This window comes from Antennarius striatus, chromosome 10 (assembly GCF_040054535.1).
Source record: "Antennarius striatus isolate MH-2024 chromosome 10, ASM4005453v1, whole genome shotgun sequence".
NCBI classification, from domain to species: domain Eukaryota; kingdom Metazoa; phylum Chordata; class Actinopteri; order Lophiiformes; family Antennariidae; genus Antennarius; species Antennarius striatus.
In genome coordinates, this window is record NC_090785.1 from 17807907 (window position 1) to 17826851 (window position 18945).

The window sequence follows — 18945 nt, forward strand, 5'->3', positions numbered from 1 at the left end:
TATTTGTTTCCTCAGAAGTGAGCATGGGCAAACCTTCCTCACAGCTCCATATGCTGCCAGCTGCCAATCAAGTGGGCTGGAACCCTGAAACTAATCGCAACACCCCCCCCCCCTCCTCCTCCCCTCTACTCTGTCTCTCTCCTCATCCTCTCCTTCAGCAGAAATGAAAGAAGTTGGGGGGTGGGGTGGGGGAGATGTCGTCGGGTGGTGTTTAAGGAAAATGAAGACATTCAGACGAGAAGAAGAAAGACGATTGTTGAGACACGAGCTTAGAGCAAGATCTCCTCTGTTATGTCTGTCCACAGAGCACTTCCTGTCTGGGCGCTTTATTTCTATTTCACTTCACTGTATGCATTTATTTATTGTTAAAATGGAGCGTACTGCATCTGAACTGGATTTAGTTTGTTTGTCAGACAGGTTTGTTTGTGTGTGTGTGTGTGTGTGTGTGTGTGTGTGTATTGGCAGCAGGTGAATGAAGAGCATGGCAGCAACACAGATGATTAATGTTGTGTGACATCACCCACAATGTTGTTTTAAATGGACAGTTTGTTTCATAATCCTCCAGCCCTGTCACACATGCACAAGCTGTGTGTGTTGGATTGGTGCATTCTGGGGGGGGGGGGGGGGGGGGGTTTGGTTCCTGGACCCTCACTGACTGACACACACAGGCCTGGTTGTGACTGAACTGTCATGTCGTCAGTAGTGGTTCCAGGTCGGATTGTCACTGTCCTCTTGGTCAGCAAACATCAGGAGGTTTTTCGTTCTGTGTTGACTTGATATATTTTCATAAAATTGATGAAAACTAAGCTAATGTCAACCATGACCTCAACAGTGAGGTCAAAATGAGGCCCATTAAAATGCCTAGTCAGAATTTCATGTGCATACGTACATTTACATTTACATGTATGTGTGTGTGTGTGTGTTTATATATCGATGTATACACCTTGTAACTTTAGTTCAGAGGCTAGACGTTAGATATACAACCAGTGGGAGAATTTCTATCCATCATGTTGAACCAAACTAGGTTGGATTGGATTCTTTAACAAACACATTTAAAATAAAAACCGTGTGATCTGATTGGCTGACTGGACCCTGGCTTCTAAATGTCTGCCTCCGTGAGCTCTCAACCAAGTGTTCTGAGTCGGCTGACCTGACATGATGAAGCACACAAATGGGGATAATTACTCACACTTTTGGACAGTCTCTTCTCAAATGTACTCAGGGTATGGAGGTGTTTAAGACACAAAATTGACGAATTGCGGTATAAAGTGGGCGTGCTCATACAGAAGGTTAAAGGTGCACTTGCGCCTTTCTAGATGGACTGGTTTTACAGCGTAGTGAGGCCCTCACTGAAATGTAAAGACAAACAACCATATCATCTTTGACACACTCCAACCATCTACTTATATACAGCACGTATTTTAACGTATTAGAGATACAGCACCTACATTATTCCTGTAAAGCATGAACCATGAAATAATTGCAATAAAAATATGAATCTTTTTGGAAAAGAAATTATTTATTGAACTTTTTGACAAATTTGTCATTAAAAAATTGTGGAAATTTGATAATATGAGCTTTAATTTGGATAATATTTGCTACCGCTGGGATTTTTGCACAAGAAAAACACAACATACATGCGTCTGATTATATACATTAGGTTTTTCAGGAAAAAATATCAAATGTATGTCAAAGCTTCAAAACCCTGAATAGCTTTAAAGGGTTAAGCTTACACATACAAAAAGGGTATTAAAACAAAACTAAAATAAAACTTTTTTCTTTATTTTAAACTATTAAGGCAGTATTGCTTTCTCTCAAATGTTGAATGTCGAATTTTTTGTTCTGCTGCTGAGCGAACCGAAAACCTTTAACTTTGCATTATTCTTGACTACAACCATGTAGTCTAGAATAAAACTACACGGTTGTAGTTTTATTCTAGACTACACAAACTAAAACATTACACCTTGAATCTTTCATATTTGTAGTGTTTTTCCTGGGAAAACGACATCAGCCGCAGCGGCTGAGGACATTTATGTTTGGTGGTTGATGTACAGAAATGTTTGCACTTTCTTCCACGGGACTGTGTGACACAATGTTCACTGCTAATGAGCTGACCGTTTAATCACGCCTCGCAGAGTAGCTGAGCCTGCTTGTATAGATATCAACCACTCACACACACACATACACACACATACACACACTATTATCGTTATCGGATGCGTGTGTAAGTGATCCTGTCTTTGTGAGGTTAATTGAAAGCATGAGCTCTGGCTGTCTGAGACGTAATCTGTCTGCATGAATGGTGTGTGAGAGGGTGTGTGTCTTTAATAAGACCACACTGGTTGTATGGACATAAATAGGAAAGGAGAAATAGAAACAAACAATTCTTTATCAGTCCACCTGCTGTACATCAGCTTCTCCGTAATACATATTAGCCTGTGTGTTTGTGTGTATGTGTGTGTGTGTATTGGGGGTTTGTTAGAGTCAATCCTGGAGATTTGGGGTGTACAAAAGAAACAAAAAAGGGGCTAGTTGTAGTCTCAAATCGCATCTTATCATCCATTTTTGTCAGGAGGAAAACCTTTATCTGCTTGAAACTGTTCACCTGGCCCAAACACACACACACACACACACACACAAACATACACACACACACACACACACACACACACACACACACACACACACACACACACACACACACACACACACACACTGAGAGGTAATCGGCTCACTGGTGGAAGTAGAGGGTTAGAGAAAGGAAGGAAAGGGCTCTCACCAAGTGCCCCCCCCCACCCTTTGACTGGATTAGAGCCCACCAGTATTCAGCCCAGGTGCTCTGGAGGATGGGTGGGTGAGGGGGTCCACAAAGGGTCAATTTTTCCCACCTAATGTAAGACAACATCCTCCTGTTTGCTGACTGACACATCACACACACACACAGCACCTTCAGCAAAGAGTGGGAAATTAGCAGCAACTAATGCTATACGTTATGCAAAGACACACACACACACACACACACACACACACACACACACACACACACACACACACACACACACACACACACACACACACACACACACACACACACACACACACACACACACACACACACACACACACACACACACACACACACATTACCCCTAATCAACAAGGCGTATGCTCTTCTAGTTCCTTGGGTCTGTTGGGGTTAATTTGCAAGGCATTTATTACTTTATTATCGTGTCATATCTTTATTCGCACGATGCTCGCAGTGCCATATTGTGTATAATATTATAATGCTATAATTGCTGACACTTCATGTGCAAGATTATTTCTTCCTTAAATGAAGTGATAGTGTGTTTCCATTGTTGTGGATGACAGGGGAGGAGACATAAGAGTTAATTAACTATGATTAGGAAGCGCTACAGTCACTGAACAAGCTCGGGTTCTAGCTGAATACTCGGCTCAGTAATTGCTTCCTTCACTTCCTTTTCCTTTTCACTCATTGACTCCTTTTTCCTCTCAGTCCATCTCTGAATGTTAGATGTGTTTTCTGCAGGAGAGAGCTGGAGAGCCCTCTCCTGGGTGATCGCTGTAATTCTACCTCCAAGAAGAACCACACCAGCCATTCACTGCTAGGTCAGAGCTCCATAATCCTTTCACAGACCGCTGGATGTTAAAACATGATGCAAAAAATCCCAACAGGTCATTTGCTGTGAATAGTTCATCAAAATATGAGTGATCTGAGCGTCCTTTCTTATAATGTCGTTTTAAATAAAGGTTATATTCAAAACAGAGCAGTCAGAAACTCTGTAACTCCAGAATTGAGAATGAACCATTCTCAATTTATCACACTTATTACTAATCAGCAAAAATATTATGATATTAAAAGTTATGGTTTATCTAAAAATGCACTTTTCAAATTGTTAATGTTTTTAGTAAATATATATATGCACTTTTCAAATTGTTAATGTTTTTAGTATATATATATATATATATATATATATATATATATATATATATATATATATATATATATATATATATATATATATATATATATATATATATATATATATATATATATCATATTTATTAATGTGGCATAAGCTACACCTAATGGTTTGGTGTGTTGCTAATCAGCTAATCCAAATGATAAAAAAAACACCTCCACTTGCCAACACAGAACAGTAGAGGTGAATAGAATACTGTTGGCATTTAGAGCACTGAATAGAATGATGTGAGTTTCCATCAGCTATGTCCTGGTTGGACAGAATAATACAGATGTTGCTGCTAACAGCCAGTAATAACTGCAATTCTGTGAAAAGTAGTTCCAATGAAAACTGTTCTGTGTGAGGCCAGTGGTTTATTTACTGAGGCAGCTAATAGGAAAGACTGCGCTGCTGCTGATTATTTTATTAATGTCATTTAAATGATCAGCAAACCAAATTCTATTCAATGTTTTTGGAGATTGTCAGATGCCGACACAGATTATGAACACCAGTGTGGGTAGTGGAGCGATACATTAAATATTGATCATTAACTACTTCTGATATTTATTTTATAAATTCTGTTTGATGATATTCATTCATTGTGAATGTGATTGTTTGTGGCTGTTAGTGCAAAGATGGAGAGGGAGATGTAGACAGAGAGCAGCATTCAGGTCAGCAGGCCGGCGCAACAGGAACTGAAGATGCTTCTTTTGATTTAGTGAAGACAGACGTGAGTTTTAAAACCAGTTAAAGGTTAAAGTTCAGTATCATCAGAATCACTTTGGTTCACAGAAAATTAGCCTCCAACCAAAATGGTTCCAGACTTAGATGGTTAGACTACTGACATAGAAAAATAAATAAATAAATAAAAATAATAGACTGTGTATTTTAGTAATTTTAATGATGCTTTGCTGTAATATCCTTGAGTCCTTCAAATTAAAAGAGTAGATAAAAACTTAAATATGACGAGAAGACTTAGAATATTCAGTTCAAATCAGAAACCGAAACAGCCTAAACTAGAACATTAATAGAGTTAAATAAAATTCAGTCAAATATAAGGTCAAAACATTTACTCAGTGCCTAATATAATTTTGTCTACATTACTCTGAAAGTCTTTGCATCGTCTGTTTAATTAGAACTGTTATAAGTCTTAGATTGGCCCTCGCTTTCTGTAACATCTGGAATGATGAGTGTGATGAAATAGTGAAAAGACTAATGTTTTACGTGTCGGCGCAATTTTCTGCCATGTGCATGTTTAACCTGTCTCTCATCACGGCAAGAACAGAACAATTTACTTCACACCTCCAACACTTTAATGTTTGATTTTTATGTGAAATACTTTGAAAATCTTATTTATCAGGAATCAGGCTGTTGCAGACAAATTACACGTGAGCTGTCCTTCATCTGTCACTTTGATCAAAGACCAACACAAAATCCCATTAAACACAGCAAGCTCATAAAACTCATGCTATGGTGCTATTTTAGTACATACATGTGGCATACAGTGTTTTGTAATGATTGACATTGGTGTGTTCTGTGTAGTTTAATCACACTGTGTGTGTGAGTGTGTATTCTATGATTTATAATCTCCACTGAGGCAGATGTGGACGCTGATACGTGTGATTGAGAGTCCATCCGCCTGTTTCCACCCGTCGCTCATTCAAAGCGATGACAGAGGAGGATGATCTAATACAGTGATGATACAATCACAGGCTAGTGTTTCCTGTTTGGATAAGACGGTGGAAATAAGTGAGTGATTCTGTTCCACGCGTGAAATGGATGGATGTCAATAGATTATCGATTAAAGGTGGAGTTACGCAATGAAAAGTTTCTTTAAACAGGAAGGGTCGGACCGTTTGAGGGTGAAATAAAATAAAGTGTGAGGTTTCCAGTGAGGGAGTGAAATGTGATTGGGGGTGAAGGAGGCAGGTGGCCGGCCTGCTGCACAACAACCAATCCCACAAACAGCTGTTCATTTGTCAAAGACCCCCCCCCCCCCAGCATAAATTCACTATCTATCTACCCATCCTGCTCCCTCTTCAGCTCCACCTCCAGCCTCCATTCACACACACACACACACACACACACACACACACACACACACACACACACACACACACACACACACACACACACACACACACACACACACACACACACACACACACACACACACACACACACACACTTCCACTCCAGTTAGCCTTCTTTCATCATGTGCCAACAGTAGGACAAGGGATGCAGCCATGGGCTCATCATTTGTAGAGCTGATCTTTAAAAAAAAAAAAAAGAAAAAAAAAAAAAGAATAATAGAATGACTGTAAAATGTAATCAAATGAGAGAATATTGTAGAACCAGAAAAATTAGATTCTTTAAATTAAAGAAATCATATACATGTTCTTTGTTGCCAGCGTCTCATCCCAAACAGCTGTTAACATCGATCACGTCTCTCAGACTCAGTCTGCTGCTGAGTCTCAGTTGCACGACACAAAAAGGTCAGTCCATCTTTGGAGACGGTTTATTTGCTGGAACACAAGGCACGGCCCACCAGCATGAAGACCAGACCCGACACCAACTCCAGAGGCACGCCCGCCGCCGCCACCATGAACGACAGGCCGTACAGCACTGACACCTGCGCCTGGGGACAGGTCTCTCCTCTCTCCTGCAGGACGTAGCGCTTCACCTCCACCGCCTCCATCCACAGCACGTAGAGCAGCAGCACGAGCAGGAACAAGCAGGCTGGGGAGGGAAATCAAGAGCATTAAAGAGGGAGACCCAGATAGGAGCTATCAAAGCTGTGAGGAATGCAGCTACTCTTTCCAGTTGTGTTTACACCTGCTGTTGTTATAGTGATACTTCTGCACTATGTGTGTGTCTGTGTGAATCTGTGAGTGTGTGTGTGTGTGTGTGTGTGTGTATGTGTCATATGACAGGCATTAACAGCTGACAGCAGCAGTAGCGATAGATGCATCACGTGTCTGCATCTCCCACTGTAGTGAGGGATGGAACGCCACACATGTTTCTCCACACATTTTTACCAGCAGCGATGAGGAAAGCCCCACCCAGCTTGTACAGTTTGGGGCTGATGAAGGGCACTCCGCAGACCAGGAGGAAGCCCCCAGCTAGAGCGGCGACCAAGCCGAGGATTATCAGCACCGTCCAGAAACCCCGAAACACTGCAAGAAATCAAAACCCAGGCGCCGTCAGAGCAAATCTACGTAGCAGAGCAAGTGAGAGTTGTGTAGACCACAGGGGGCTAGTCGTTCCCTTTTTCCTGACAGGCTTTAAATATGAGAGTGGCTTGAATCCAGTGAGCTGAACGCTGTGGAAAATACAAGTTTATTTCCAATGCATGTATTAATCTTTAACCTGATTTTACTACTTGTAGACCTGAATTATAAATGAAGGACTTCTCCACCAGATTTGCATTCGTAATTGTGGAAACTTCCACATGGAGGTTTTCAGTCGGGGTGCGTGGGAGGGTGCGTGTGTGGGCTGCTGGTGATACTTTGGAAGTTTTTAACCCTTGACCTCAGTATTTCTAAAAATCTAGCTCTGACGCCGGTTTGTATGCATAATGAATACTAGATCGGAACACCACGGTAGCACTTCTTTCTTTTGTCAGTCATTTACAAACCCCTTCGTTTGAACCCCTGACCCGTCGGCTTCTCACTGCTGCTTTATCAAAGTGGGGATTTTGTGATTTCAGCTTATTTTACTCGTTTATTCAGGATTTTTGCTTTCGTGTGAGGAGGTCTTTGAGCTAAATACGTGCTTGTTGTAAATACACAGATCGGTAACAAAGAAGTCACACCTACATCCACCAGCAAAGGTTGATGGAGGTTATGTGTTTGTCTATGCTTGCTTATCTCTGTTTATTTTATATAAGACATCTAAAAACAATCTTAGGGGTAGATCATTGGCTAAAAAAAAGAGTTGATAAAGATTTGAGTGATTTCCACATGGTGATAGAAAATAGAAATAAATTGTTGATAATAAAAATTATGCTCACAGGTGCTTAAATCCTTAAATCACACTAAATTTAGTCAGCATTTATAAAGTTGACATTTTCAGCAATAGATAGTCGAAGCATCAAGAAAAACACATTTCTGACTGGAAGGAGGAGTTAAATACCGATCCAAACATTCAATCACCCCTGCATATTTGGTTAGTTGTTCCCCGTGTGAACTTGTTACCTGCTGTAGCATCATATACCGGATGAGGAACCTGTCCCAGCGCTACAGGAAGTGGGAAGAGGTAACCATGGACACAGATCTTGGATTCTGGCTGGTTTGCTGCACAAGAGGAAATGTTAAAAATATAAAAACGATGCTCAAAATATCTTGGACACATATGTATTAAAGGATGCCTTACATAAAACAATACCACACAAGAGCAACATCTGGAATCAAGCTTAAAGCGCCCCATGAACACATTCTTCTCATTCTCCTCCTGTATATTTTCTACCAAATGTTCAAGGTTTCACTTTCCTGAACACACTGCAGAGCATGAGACGTGGAGCCACGTTGGAAAAGACCCAATGAAAATGTTTTGGCGCCGCTGGAGGCCTGCTGTACGTACTGAAGAGAGTGGCCAGAACGGCGTGCGCCGTGGGCTCCACCTGAAACACACATCGCCAGAAGAAGCCCTCGTGGTGCAGGGTGAGGAACGGAGGAGAGGCGGTGACGACCTCCACTACCTGGATCTGAACGAACGAAAGAGACGAGCAGACAAACAGAGAAATGAACACGCGGTGGAGGCGGCCGGAGCCTTCATCCCGTGTCGACTTCCTCTACACGTCTGCGCTGACTGCTCCATGTGGTTCTGGTGCCACGGCTTCAAACGTGGTTCTGATTATGTCCTGCTCTTCTGTGAGGTTTCAAGGGAAACTTATGTAACACACATGACTGGTGCTCTCCATTTGCTTGTCAGAAATATGATTGATGGTGCTGAATAGCGCACGCGGCAGCTTTAATCCGCCGCTTTTATTTCCAAATGAAAGACGTTGTTGTGTTGTGATGTGAGGGAGGAGCTCACTGGGGGATTAGTTTATAAATACATCCCATAGTCTGCATTTGGTGAACCTGAATGGAAGAAAAACGTTGAAAAGTAAAGAGGAGTTTACTCATTAAAAGCGGTTGACTTGTGGAGCGCTGCAGGGCCTGTGGAAACTTTGTCAGTGATGTCACGATGATGTCATCAGGGTTATTTTAACACGGGAGACTGCTGCTAATTTTTTATACTTTATTTGACAGTGAGCACAATGAACTGAGCAGCCTGCACTAGTAGCAAATGTCATCCTTCTTGTTCTATATAAATCTAAACCTTCCCATGATGCTTTGCTGTTACATGTGATCACCAGCTGGGTTTTGATCAGAATCGAAATCCATATAAACCAAACAGAAGTGACAGTTCTCAGCTTGGTGGCATAAAATGTGAAACGCTCTATTAAATATAGTATGTCCAATCTATTCTGAGTCAGAACACCGACAGTGGTTTGGTCATGTGATTTGTTGCCTAGGATACTAAACAACCACCGTTTCTGATGACGAAGCATCCGATGGGATTCAAGCAGAAACATTCACAGATGAGGTCGGGTTTTAAAGTTTCTTTCAAGTCACCTCAAGTCACGTTTTTTTCCCAACTTCTTCACTCCCTCTCCGACGTTGTCATGAAGTTATAGCAACAGGCGACCAAAACAAACTACAGTTACCTTGAATAAACTTTCTATTTGCATGAAGCTCACTGGAAACTCTCAGCTTTAGCATCAAGTAGTCATGAATTACATTTTTTTTTTCAAATTAGTAGCTAAGCTGTATTTTGTAGCAGCTTTCTGGTGTTAAAAGTACCTGGGAATCCAGGTTGATAAATTACTATTTGAGTAGTTAACTTCGAAATTATTTTGAAATGCTTAACGAGAATGGTTGTTTTTCTTTTAGTGCTACTACATCGTCCTTTCACTTCACCCTGAATGCACAATCTGTTGCCTCAGCTGCAGAATACATCATTGGGAAACCACTTTAAACACTAAACCAGTGGATAAAATATTCAAACAACTAGCTAATGGTGTGACTGAGGCAGGGATTACAATTATGGTCCGTTGTTTGGTCCACCACTTTGCTCCAGACTGAAATACCTCATAAGATTTCGTGAAGACACATTCCCAACGATCGAACTGTTTTCAGTGTGCTGGCCTGCTAACACATAGGCTAGATATAATAGGCTGCATTATGGGAAATGAAGGATTCATAGTTTTGCAGCAAGGAGGCTAAATATTGCAAAAAATCAGGCTAAATGTGAGGATTCCTCAACTGCTGCTGCAATGACTTACATCTCCTCTTCTTGCAGCCACAACTCCTCTGGCACATCTTTAAATATCTTATAGTAGCATAGCTGGAACACCAACGCCTCCCTCATCTGATCAGGTTCCATGCACTCATAGATTTCTCGTGAGTTGCTTTAGTGGTATAAATAATGCACTACTACAAGTTTGTTTGTTCAAATTGAGGTCAAATTCTAACAACAAGTAGTTTGCATTGACTCTAATTAAAACAAGTCGTACTCGTATGTCTGTCCTACCTCAGTCCCATTGGCATCTTTTTCTCCTGTCGGTGTTATTCGTGTCGGCCATGCATACGGACCACAGTTGTCGCTGGCCACCAGCCAGTAGTCTGTGCTGAAGGCCAGGAAGAAACACAGAGTCCCCACTGCTCCGAATATGCCCCCAGCCAGGGCCGCAGCTCCCACCCTCATGGCTTCTGATTCAGACCTTCCTCACTGTGCTTCTTCACCACGGCTTCACGTCAGTTCCTCCTCCACACCTCGGTGCTGTCCACTCTCTAGATTCCTGTCCAGAAAATAGCCTGGCTTTCCCCGCCACTCCCTGGCATGCAGGGCGCTGCGGGGTTACAGACACCCCAGTAAACCAGGAGGTCGGGCGGCGGGACAGGAGTTATTTTAGGAAGAAGTAATCCTGTCCTCATCAAATTACCAATGGGTGCGCTGTGGAATTTTAAAAGAAACAAGGAGCAGCATAACTAACTGCTTTGTGTGTGTGTTTCTGAGGTGGACAGTGAATATTAACGTTTGTATGTGAGTTATTTCTGAGGTAGGTGTTAAACTTGAAGCAACGCTTTGAAAATAAATTAGACTGGAGACGCAAATGACCCTCAAAGCTCCCTCAAAGGTGTCCAAAGGGTGAAACACAGCTCCAGGAGGCTTTATTGCTGCTGGCAAACACTCAAAATGATGAAACCAAAATCTGAATTATTTAATACATTATAATAGTTTTATTTATATGATATACAATTTCTCATAGCTTTCATGGACCCAGTCTTGAAATCCACAAATCTATGACTAAATAAATATGAGATACATTATGGAGTCATTTAAAAATGACTGAATGACTGACCACACTTTAATCATCACTTGAAATTATTATTATTATTTTTTGGCAGTTTTTCTCACAGTCTGCCTTCATGGCTGCTTTTCACTCTCCAGAATAAAGCTGAGTTGTTTCTTAGGCGTTCTTTCCACAGGTCGGTGTTGTGGAGAGACCGGGTCATCTCTGGCAGCTGGATCTGCTGGCAAAGTCTGGGCGGAGGCTGCAGGATGGAAGGAGTCCTGGAGGACAGGCCTCGGGATTATGGAGCAGACTGCAGGAGTCAACCCATAAAGTCACGAAAGTCATACCTTTGTCAAGGTCAAAGGTCAAGATATAAGGAGCTGGAGGGCTATATTTATGTTCTGGAGCTGATGACTCGCAAAGACCAACTTTAACTCAAGGGCAGACTGTGATGTGTGCTCACATGACAACGTTGTCATGGATACACTTCCTAAATCTCAGACTCAGCCTGGTGGTACTTCAGAGTAAATATGACTAAAGAGTTTTAAAATGGATTGTCTGCCTACCCTCAAAAAACATTTGGTACACTTTTTTAGTTTTAAATGTGTCATTTGAAACCTTTTCCATCAACTTCGAGAACGTATTTGCATACTATTTTTTTTCTTTGCTGAACATATTAAATATTCACTTTTGCAATTACCTCATGACACTTGAGTGACATTGTTTATGTATAACCAGTTGTATATTGTCAAAATGATAATTTTCACAAAACGGTTTGAGGTACTGTTTAGCGAGCCAAACTAGACATACTCCTCAGCTGTCTTTCTTTTAGTTCTTTTAGTGTGAAGCAATTAGTAGAAGGTAGACAAACTAAACAAGAGTAGCATTTTGCATTGATAAAAACTATTACTTTTTGAATTAGTAATCTTAATATAATCAGATAAAATCAAAATAGTTTTATTCCACTGCAGCAGTAAGTGTCCCAAATTGAAGAATCATCACAAAATATATTCATGTGGTTCAGACTGGAAACCCGAAAGGAAAATAGTTTAATGAGTTTATCTTGTGTGTGTGTGTGTGTGTGTGTGTGTGTGTGTGTGTGTGTGTGTGTGTGTGTGTGTGTGTGTGTGTGTGTGTGTGTGTGTGTGTGTGTGTGTGTGTGTGTGTGTGTGTGTGTGTGTGTGTGTGTTCATTTGTCTGTAGTCTCTTTACCTGTGTGAGACCTGCTGAGTCCGGTTCTCCCTCTGCGTGAGTCGGTAAACTCTCCCACCTCCTCCTGTCATAATGGACGTACAAGCAAATTCGTTCACTGTCATTCTCCGTGTTTGTTTTTATCATCATTCTCCTTATTCTAACACTTATTGTAATTCTTGCTCTTGTTCAAATGATCATTTCTTGTTCTCATTCTTGTCATCATTCTTATCCCCATTATTCTTTTATTTTGTGCTCTTTCGTTCGTTTCTTTTTTTATATATATATATATTGTTGCTCTTTCTTATTCTCACCCCTGCTCTCCTTCTTATTCTCATTCTTATCATCCCATCAGGAAGGAATTACCCAGATGAGATTATCTAACGTACTGTAATTTGGTTTTGGTGCCATTTTTACTTGCAAAAGTGAGAAAAAAAAAAGATCAGTGAATTGTGGACCTGTCGGGACACTGTACCTGTGTCCAGGGTGCTCCTGTGTAACACGTGTTCCTCTCTGGCAGACTGTGGTGTCTGTGAAGAGGCGGCCATGTTTTGTCCTTGGAGGCGTCCTGGTGCAGCGTGTGTCTGCTGTAGGCTGGTGTTTGCTGGAGTGACAACAAACACATGAACCCAAATAGTAGACCAATCATGTCACACCCCAGTGCATGTTCAGTGATTACATAAATAAATCAGAGGTCCGAAAATTTACCTTGTTGAAGTTTTGCAGGTTTCTAGAGAGAATGCGCCTGATGTTCTCCATGTCCTCTGATAAGAGAGGCCGACTGTGAGAGCAACGGTACACTCTGAAAGTGAAATATCTATATTTGTTCACATTCATTTATTCCTTATTATAACTGTCAGTTATAATAAGGAACCTTGAACTTGATAAGGGGAGCTATTCTGTAGCTTCTTACTTTCAAAAGGATACAGATTGTGTTTAAAGGGACCTATTCAACAAATTTCAGGTGATCAAAGAGACAAAGCACTGAGGGACACTGACAAAAGTAACCCAAAGTGTGCTCACAGTGGCGGGGCCTCCTCATCTCCCCTCTGCTCCCTCCTCTCCAGCTCCTGGTAGACTCTGAGGATACTGGAGCGAGCCTGATGATCCTCACGGATCAGAAAACGGCGAAGGTACTTCCTGTTGAACTGCTCAAATCTCTCTCACACACACACACACACACACACACACACACACACACACACACACACACACACACACACACACACACACACACACACACACACACACACACACACACACACAGGCACGCATATATAATTTAAAATCCTTTCATGATCATGATGATGGTACTGTGAGGTCTGTCTAAGAAAACTGATCAGGGGGACTGCATCTTGTATCTGCTGCCATCTATTGGTGATTTAAATAAGAGCTTTTGGACAACCATGATTGAACAGAAATTAAAGTGGACCAATTTTACATAAAACATGACAAACTAACTTGTCTTTCCAGTAGTGTTGTCCCCAGTATCCAACCACATCCTCTATTCCTGCCAGCAGGTGATCAATGAGCTAAAAGATGGATCATAGACATATACAGACACATCTGTGACATACAGTATATACTGTATATGCCGATGAATTGATGGTTTGGATATATAAATGTTATTTGGATATTATATTGCAAGCAATTAAATGAAAATATTATGATAGTCAGAAAGAAAATGTAACATTATCATACTGAGAGGATATAGAAATTTAAAACGTATTGATAAATTTCTCTGTGTTATATCACTTGATAGATGTCAGTGTGAAGATCTGAGGTCTGTATAGAAGACAGTGCACTGTATTATTAAATCTATATTTTTACCTATCAGTGTATAGTTTATGTAATTTAAAATGGGATACACCTCAATCAATAACCATTGAACATATTTTTTAAATTGCACATTTTAAACCAAATTGCTGAACCTGTGTCTCACAGTAAATGCTGTTCTCTCTCACCCTGCTGTGGATTTCCTCACTAACGGTTGGCAGAGCTCTCTTCTTCCTCTTCACATCCAGAAGCTCCACGAGAGGTTTAATGGTCATCCCCTGGAAACAGAAAAAAAACCAAACAAACCAAAAAATATTCTCCATAGAGCTAAAGATAATTCAATAACTCGATCTTGTCCCACCTGTACAAAGACAGTGAACAGGATGACCACAATGGTAGTTGTGATGAAGAGTCTTTTCTTGGGAAAATCATCGATCAGGAACACCAGAGAGAAACAGATTGCCCCTCTCAGGCCTCCGTAGGCAATGATGAACTGATCTCGAAAGGTCACAGAGTTCCTCCGGAGTTTGTTCACAGCAGCGGTCAGCAGGAGTACGCCTTCAGAGGAGGAAGAGCACGACACTTCCTCTCACAGGTCGGCAGCTATTTTAAAATCCAACAAGGAGTCTGACAGTTACCTGTGGCTCTCCAGACGAGGCAGAGCAGCAGCGTGGAGCAGACAAAAGTCCAGCTCCACATATGGACATCCTGTATGGTGGACACCCCCAAGAAGATGAAGATGAGGGTTTCACTCACACTGCTCCACATCTTCAGGAAGTACTGGATGCTGGTGTTGCTGCGCTCAGACACGTTAGCCTCCACATACTGCTTCATGGTCACAGCACAGGTCACAATACTGCAAAAAAACCCCACATAAGCCATGAAAATGTTTTTGGAAATGTTATAATGTGTGTAAACCCAGGCTGAGCAGCACGTACGCCGTGATTCCAGAGAGGTGGAGCATCTCCGAGGTGAGGTACGACAAATAGGAGTAGAGGAAAACGAAGAGCGGGGCGATGACCTGGACCCTGGAGGTGAAACGTGAAGTAAGGGCCGCTACCAGGCCGAAGAACAGGCCGACAAACAGACCGCCGAGGCCCACCACCACCACCCTGCAGCCCCCCAGCAGCACATCCAGCCCCGACACCGACGGCAGACGGAGGAAGGACTCAAACAGCTTGTAGAGCACCTAGCAGAGGGAGGGACGTGTTATCACAGTTAGCGATTTCACTTCCACTTCTGCGGCCTCACGGCGACACCTCCGTCCCTCACCACGGTAACAGCATCATTGAGCAGCGACTCTCCAAACACCAGGATGTGAAGCTGGTCGTTGACGTGCATCTCCTGGAAGACAGAGAGGACGGCCACGGGGTCGACGGCAGCGATCAGAGACCCGAACAGCAGGCAATGGAGCAAAGACACGTCTCCCAGGGAATTGTGGGCCAGCAGACACACACCGTACAGGGACAGGCCGATGCCCAGCACGTTCCATAGGGTCCCCAGCACCGCGTACCTGCAGGCATTCGTAAAGAAACACTTTACAGGACATAAGGAGCCCTGGCAAAGAAGACGAAGAAGCCTCAACCAGTTTAAGGCTGTTTTGGTCCAGCTGTTAGAATAGCAATAATATTGTCGGCATATAACTAGTGACTTATTTACACATCCAGATATGAAATAACTTTAGGATTAGTTGCTTTAGCGCTCCTATTAGAAGAAGTGTGTCAAACTCATTTTCACCCAGGGCCACATCAGCATAATGACTGTCGTCAGAGGGCCAGATGTAACTAATAAATGTAACACAATGTAACACAATGTAATGTAAATAAATGTAACTGCTCCTTCATGTTAAATAACTCTGAATTTATTACTTATTCAAGTTACAAACATTACAGTTGCACAGCTAAGATACGTTTGCTTGTTTCTTTGTTATAACTTTAATCGTTTTAATTTGTCAGGTTATTAAACCCACAGAACTCCATCAATCGAGGATCAAAGTAACCAATGAATAAAGAAAAACAACATAAAACACAAGTTAGGACATTAACTATGTGAACACATACATTTTGTCAAAATTAAAATGGACTTACTTACTGCATTGTGGGAAATTGGGTTTCTGGTCAAAGCACACTTTTGACCTATTTATTTTTAGACGCTCTGACCTTTTATGCTCTCTCGTGGGCCACATAAAATGATGTGGTGGGCCACATTTGGCCCCGGGGCCTTGAGTGTGACACATGTGCGTTAGAAGTTAGTGTGACGTTGTTAACCTACTTCTGTTTTGTTCTCTGCTAAGAGCTAAAGATGAGCTAAATGCTAAATTTGACAACACGTCCACCACCTACAGTAGTTGTTACTCATTGAAAATGAATGGATCATACACCAACCAGAGAATGGTACCGAGATTCTCAAAGAACAGCCTCCCTGGCAGAAAATATCCTGCATCTAAGACGATGGGTGGGAGCAGAAAGAGGAAGAAAGCATCAGTGCTGAGGGTCGGGGGGGCAGAGTGGCGAACACCATAGATCACCCCTCCAACCAGAAGGCCCACCATGATGAGGAGGCAGCTTTCAGGGACGACGGCTGGGACTCGACCCGACCAGTGGAATCCTTGACAGGTTTGAGACAGAGACACATTTTACACCATCACAAGCACGGAGCTTCACCACCAGCTGAAACACCACTGCTGTTGATCAGGATGCTTTCATCTGCTTATATTACACAGATTTAATTATTTTACCACATTATAGGATGAGCTACGCAATTTTAGTTATTCGTTTTAAGTGGAAACAGGAAACAGAGTGAAGCTTACCCAGTTTGGCCAATGAGGCCAGCATGATCCACAGCACAATCTCAAAGGGAGCCTGCACATGGTGATAGTCCACATTGAAAACCCCCAGAGCCCTGGGGTGACCCACCGACTGGCTGCTACTGTTGACGCCCACCAAGGTGGGCAGATTGTGGAGCTGTGGGAGCTCAGCAGGGGGGGTGAAGGCCAAATGTAGAGGCCACAGTAAACAGGCAGCAGCGATCAGCAGAGAGAGAGAAGCCATCGTCACGCTGGGACAGCAGGAGAGGACAGGGGTTATAGAGGTAGTAGGAACAGAGGAAACACACACACACACACTCACACACACACATACACACACACACATATAGAGAGAGAGCGGAAAGAGTACAACGTAACTACAACTCATGCAGACACTAATGTGCACAGGAATCCCTGAGCAAGCATCACTATCCAACCATCAATACAAAACTCAGCACAGACATACAAACACACACAAAAACACACAAACACACACAGAAATGTAACGGATATCCACAAAGTTTAAACATTCAATCATCCCACCTGTGACACAAATATCCTGGAAATAAAAAGCTTTAGTTAACAGTTAATGTTTCACCAAATGAATAAATCACAATTTGGATGAATTCACTTTTATTATAATCTTATTAACTTTGTTAAACAAAAGTACTACATTTTGTTTTCATGAAGCCTCTGGATGTGTTTTAAGTTAACTTGTATAGAGAATTGCTGAAAACACACAGTTCAGATTTTATTTGTGAATATTATTCCACTCAGAATGAGAGAGAACCCGGACAGAGAACAACTAGAAGATGACTTGTCAGGAGCATAACTCTGATTTCAGAGGTAAAGATTCAGGAGACAGACCATCATCTGTCCCTCCTGCTGCATAAATCTGTTCACGACTCCTGATCTTCCTTTTCTCAAAATGTTACGCAAATTGGGAAACCTCTACATTCAAAATCTTCTAAAATGCTATTGTAGAGCAGTCAGCTGAAGAGTGAGATGTGTGGGCTCCAACCAAACCACCAAGGAATTTGGAGGGTTTTCAGACCCAAGACAAACGAATAGAAATGTGAAATTTAGTGTAGAAATTAAAAGAGCATTTCTCTAAAAGCTGTGAAATTGAACCTCAAATTCCCAGTTTGCCATACATTTGTGTCTAAAGAAGGCAGAGTGTGTAATTTTCACACATTTAGTCACAAACAGAAGCTAAGTAGCAAACAATGGCTACTTCATAATTATAAAACAAATATTTCTGGTTTCCTAATAATTTATTTCAACTAAACCAGGTTATTCACACCTAGCTAATTTCTTTTTTAAATTGAGAAAATTAATAAAGAATTCAAAGTCTAGATTATGTTGGAATGTTAAATTAATCCAATCTATCATGTAGTTTTTGTTTAACCCTTCTGAGATATACTATAGATGCAGCGATTAATGAAAATTATTTGTTAAGCTATTTAATTTTTTTTCATTTCTGTTCTCTTGTTCCATGCAGATAAGAGAACCTTGTCTGGTTTAGTGGATTTCTATTTACTTTCTTTTCATTACAACGTTTAGTCAGAATTGAACAAGGATTTTAGCTCAGGGTTGGATTACTTTGGCCTTGGTTCAGCCAACAGTCAAGCTTCATTTTTAAGTACCTCATCCACCTCTGCAGTAATTGCAGTAACTAATGTTTACTTCTGTAGGGCAATAACTGGAAATGCTATTCCCTTTTATATGACGAATGTTGTATTTCACAGTGTGTACCGACAACATGCTCACTACAACTTTAAATTCTTTGGAAATGCGTCGTCATCCTTATGTTGCCCTCCTGGACTCCTGGACTGGGCCTAACAGAA

At 41.6% G+C, this 18945-nt stretch overlaps 2 protein-coding genes across 2 annotated transcripts; both read right to left on the reverse strand.

Moving 5' to 3' along the window:
* Positions 1-6483: 6483 nt before the first annotated feature.
* On the reverse strand, positions 6484-10885 carry LOC137603033 (transmembrane protein 182-like). Its single transcript, XM_068326215.1, has 5 exons — positions 10560-10885; positions 8562-8685; positions 8177-8275; positions 7019-7156; positions 6484-6719 (listed from the first exon to the last, which is right to left on the reverse strand). Exons 1-5 carry the CDS (start codon positions 10731-10733, stop codon positions 6499-6501), a joined length of 756 nt encoding a protein of 251 aa, XP_068182316.1. The 5' UTR covers positions 10734-10885; the 3' UTR covers positions 6484-6498.
* Positions 10886-11438: 553 nt separating this feature from the next.
* On the reverse strand, positions 11439-17343 carry LOC137602609 (sodium/hydrogen exchanger 2-like). Its single transcript, XM_068325482.1, has 13 exons — positions 17102-17343; positions 16677-16899; positions 15565-15805; positions 15231-15481; positions 14931-15148; positions 14654-14850; positions 14481-14570; positions 13978-14048; positions 13540-13674; positions 13225-13318; positions 12992-13120; positions 12538-12601; positions 11439-11635 (listed from the first exon to the last, which is right to left on the reverse strand). The coding sequence occupies exons 1-13, from the start codon at positions 17340-17342 to the stop codon at positions 11457-11459; spliced, it is 2133 nt and encodes a 710-aa protein (XP_068181583.1). The 5' UTR covers position 17343; the 3' UTR covers positions 11439-11456.
* Between the last annotated feature and the right edge of the window lie 1602 nt (positions 17344-18945).

Coding starts and splice junctions, on each gene's coding strand:
- LOC137603033 (XM_068326215.1), bottom strand. CDS start 10,733: ATGAGGGTGGGAGCTGCGGCCCTGGCTGGGGGCATATTCGGAGCAGTG. Junction 7,157..8,176: donor GGTATATGATGCTACAGCAG/GTAACAAGTTCA, acceptor GATTTCTTGCAG/TGTTTCGGGGTTTCTGGACG. Junction 6,720..7,018: donor GGCTTTCCTCATCGCTGCTG/GTAAAAATGTGT, acceptor TTCCCTCCCCAG/CCTGCTTGTTCCTGCTCGTG.
- LOC137602609 (XM_068325482.1), bottom strand. CDS start 17,342: ATGGCTTCTCTCTCTCTGCTGATCGCTGCTGCCTGTTTACTGTGGCCT. Junction 13,319..13,539: donor GATGAGGAGGCCCCGCCACT/GTGAGCACACTT, acceptor TTTCACTTTCAG/AGTGTACCGTTGCTCTCACA. Junction 11,636..12,537: donor ACTCAGCAGGTCTCACACAG/GTAAAGAGACTA, acceptor TGACTCCTGCAG/TCTGCTCCATAATCCCGAGG.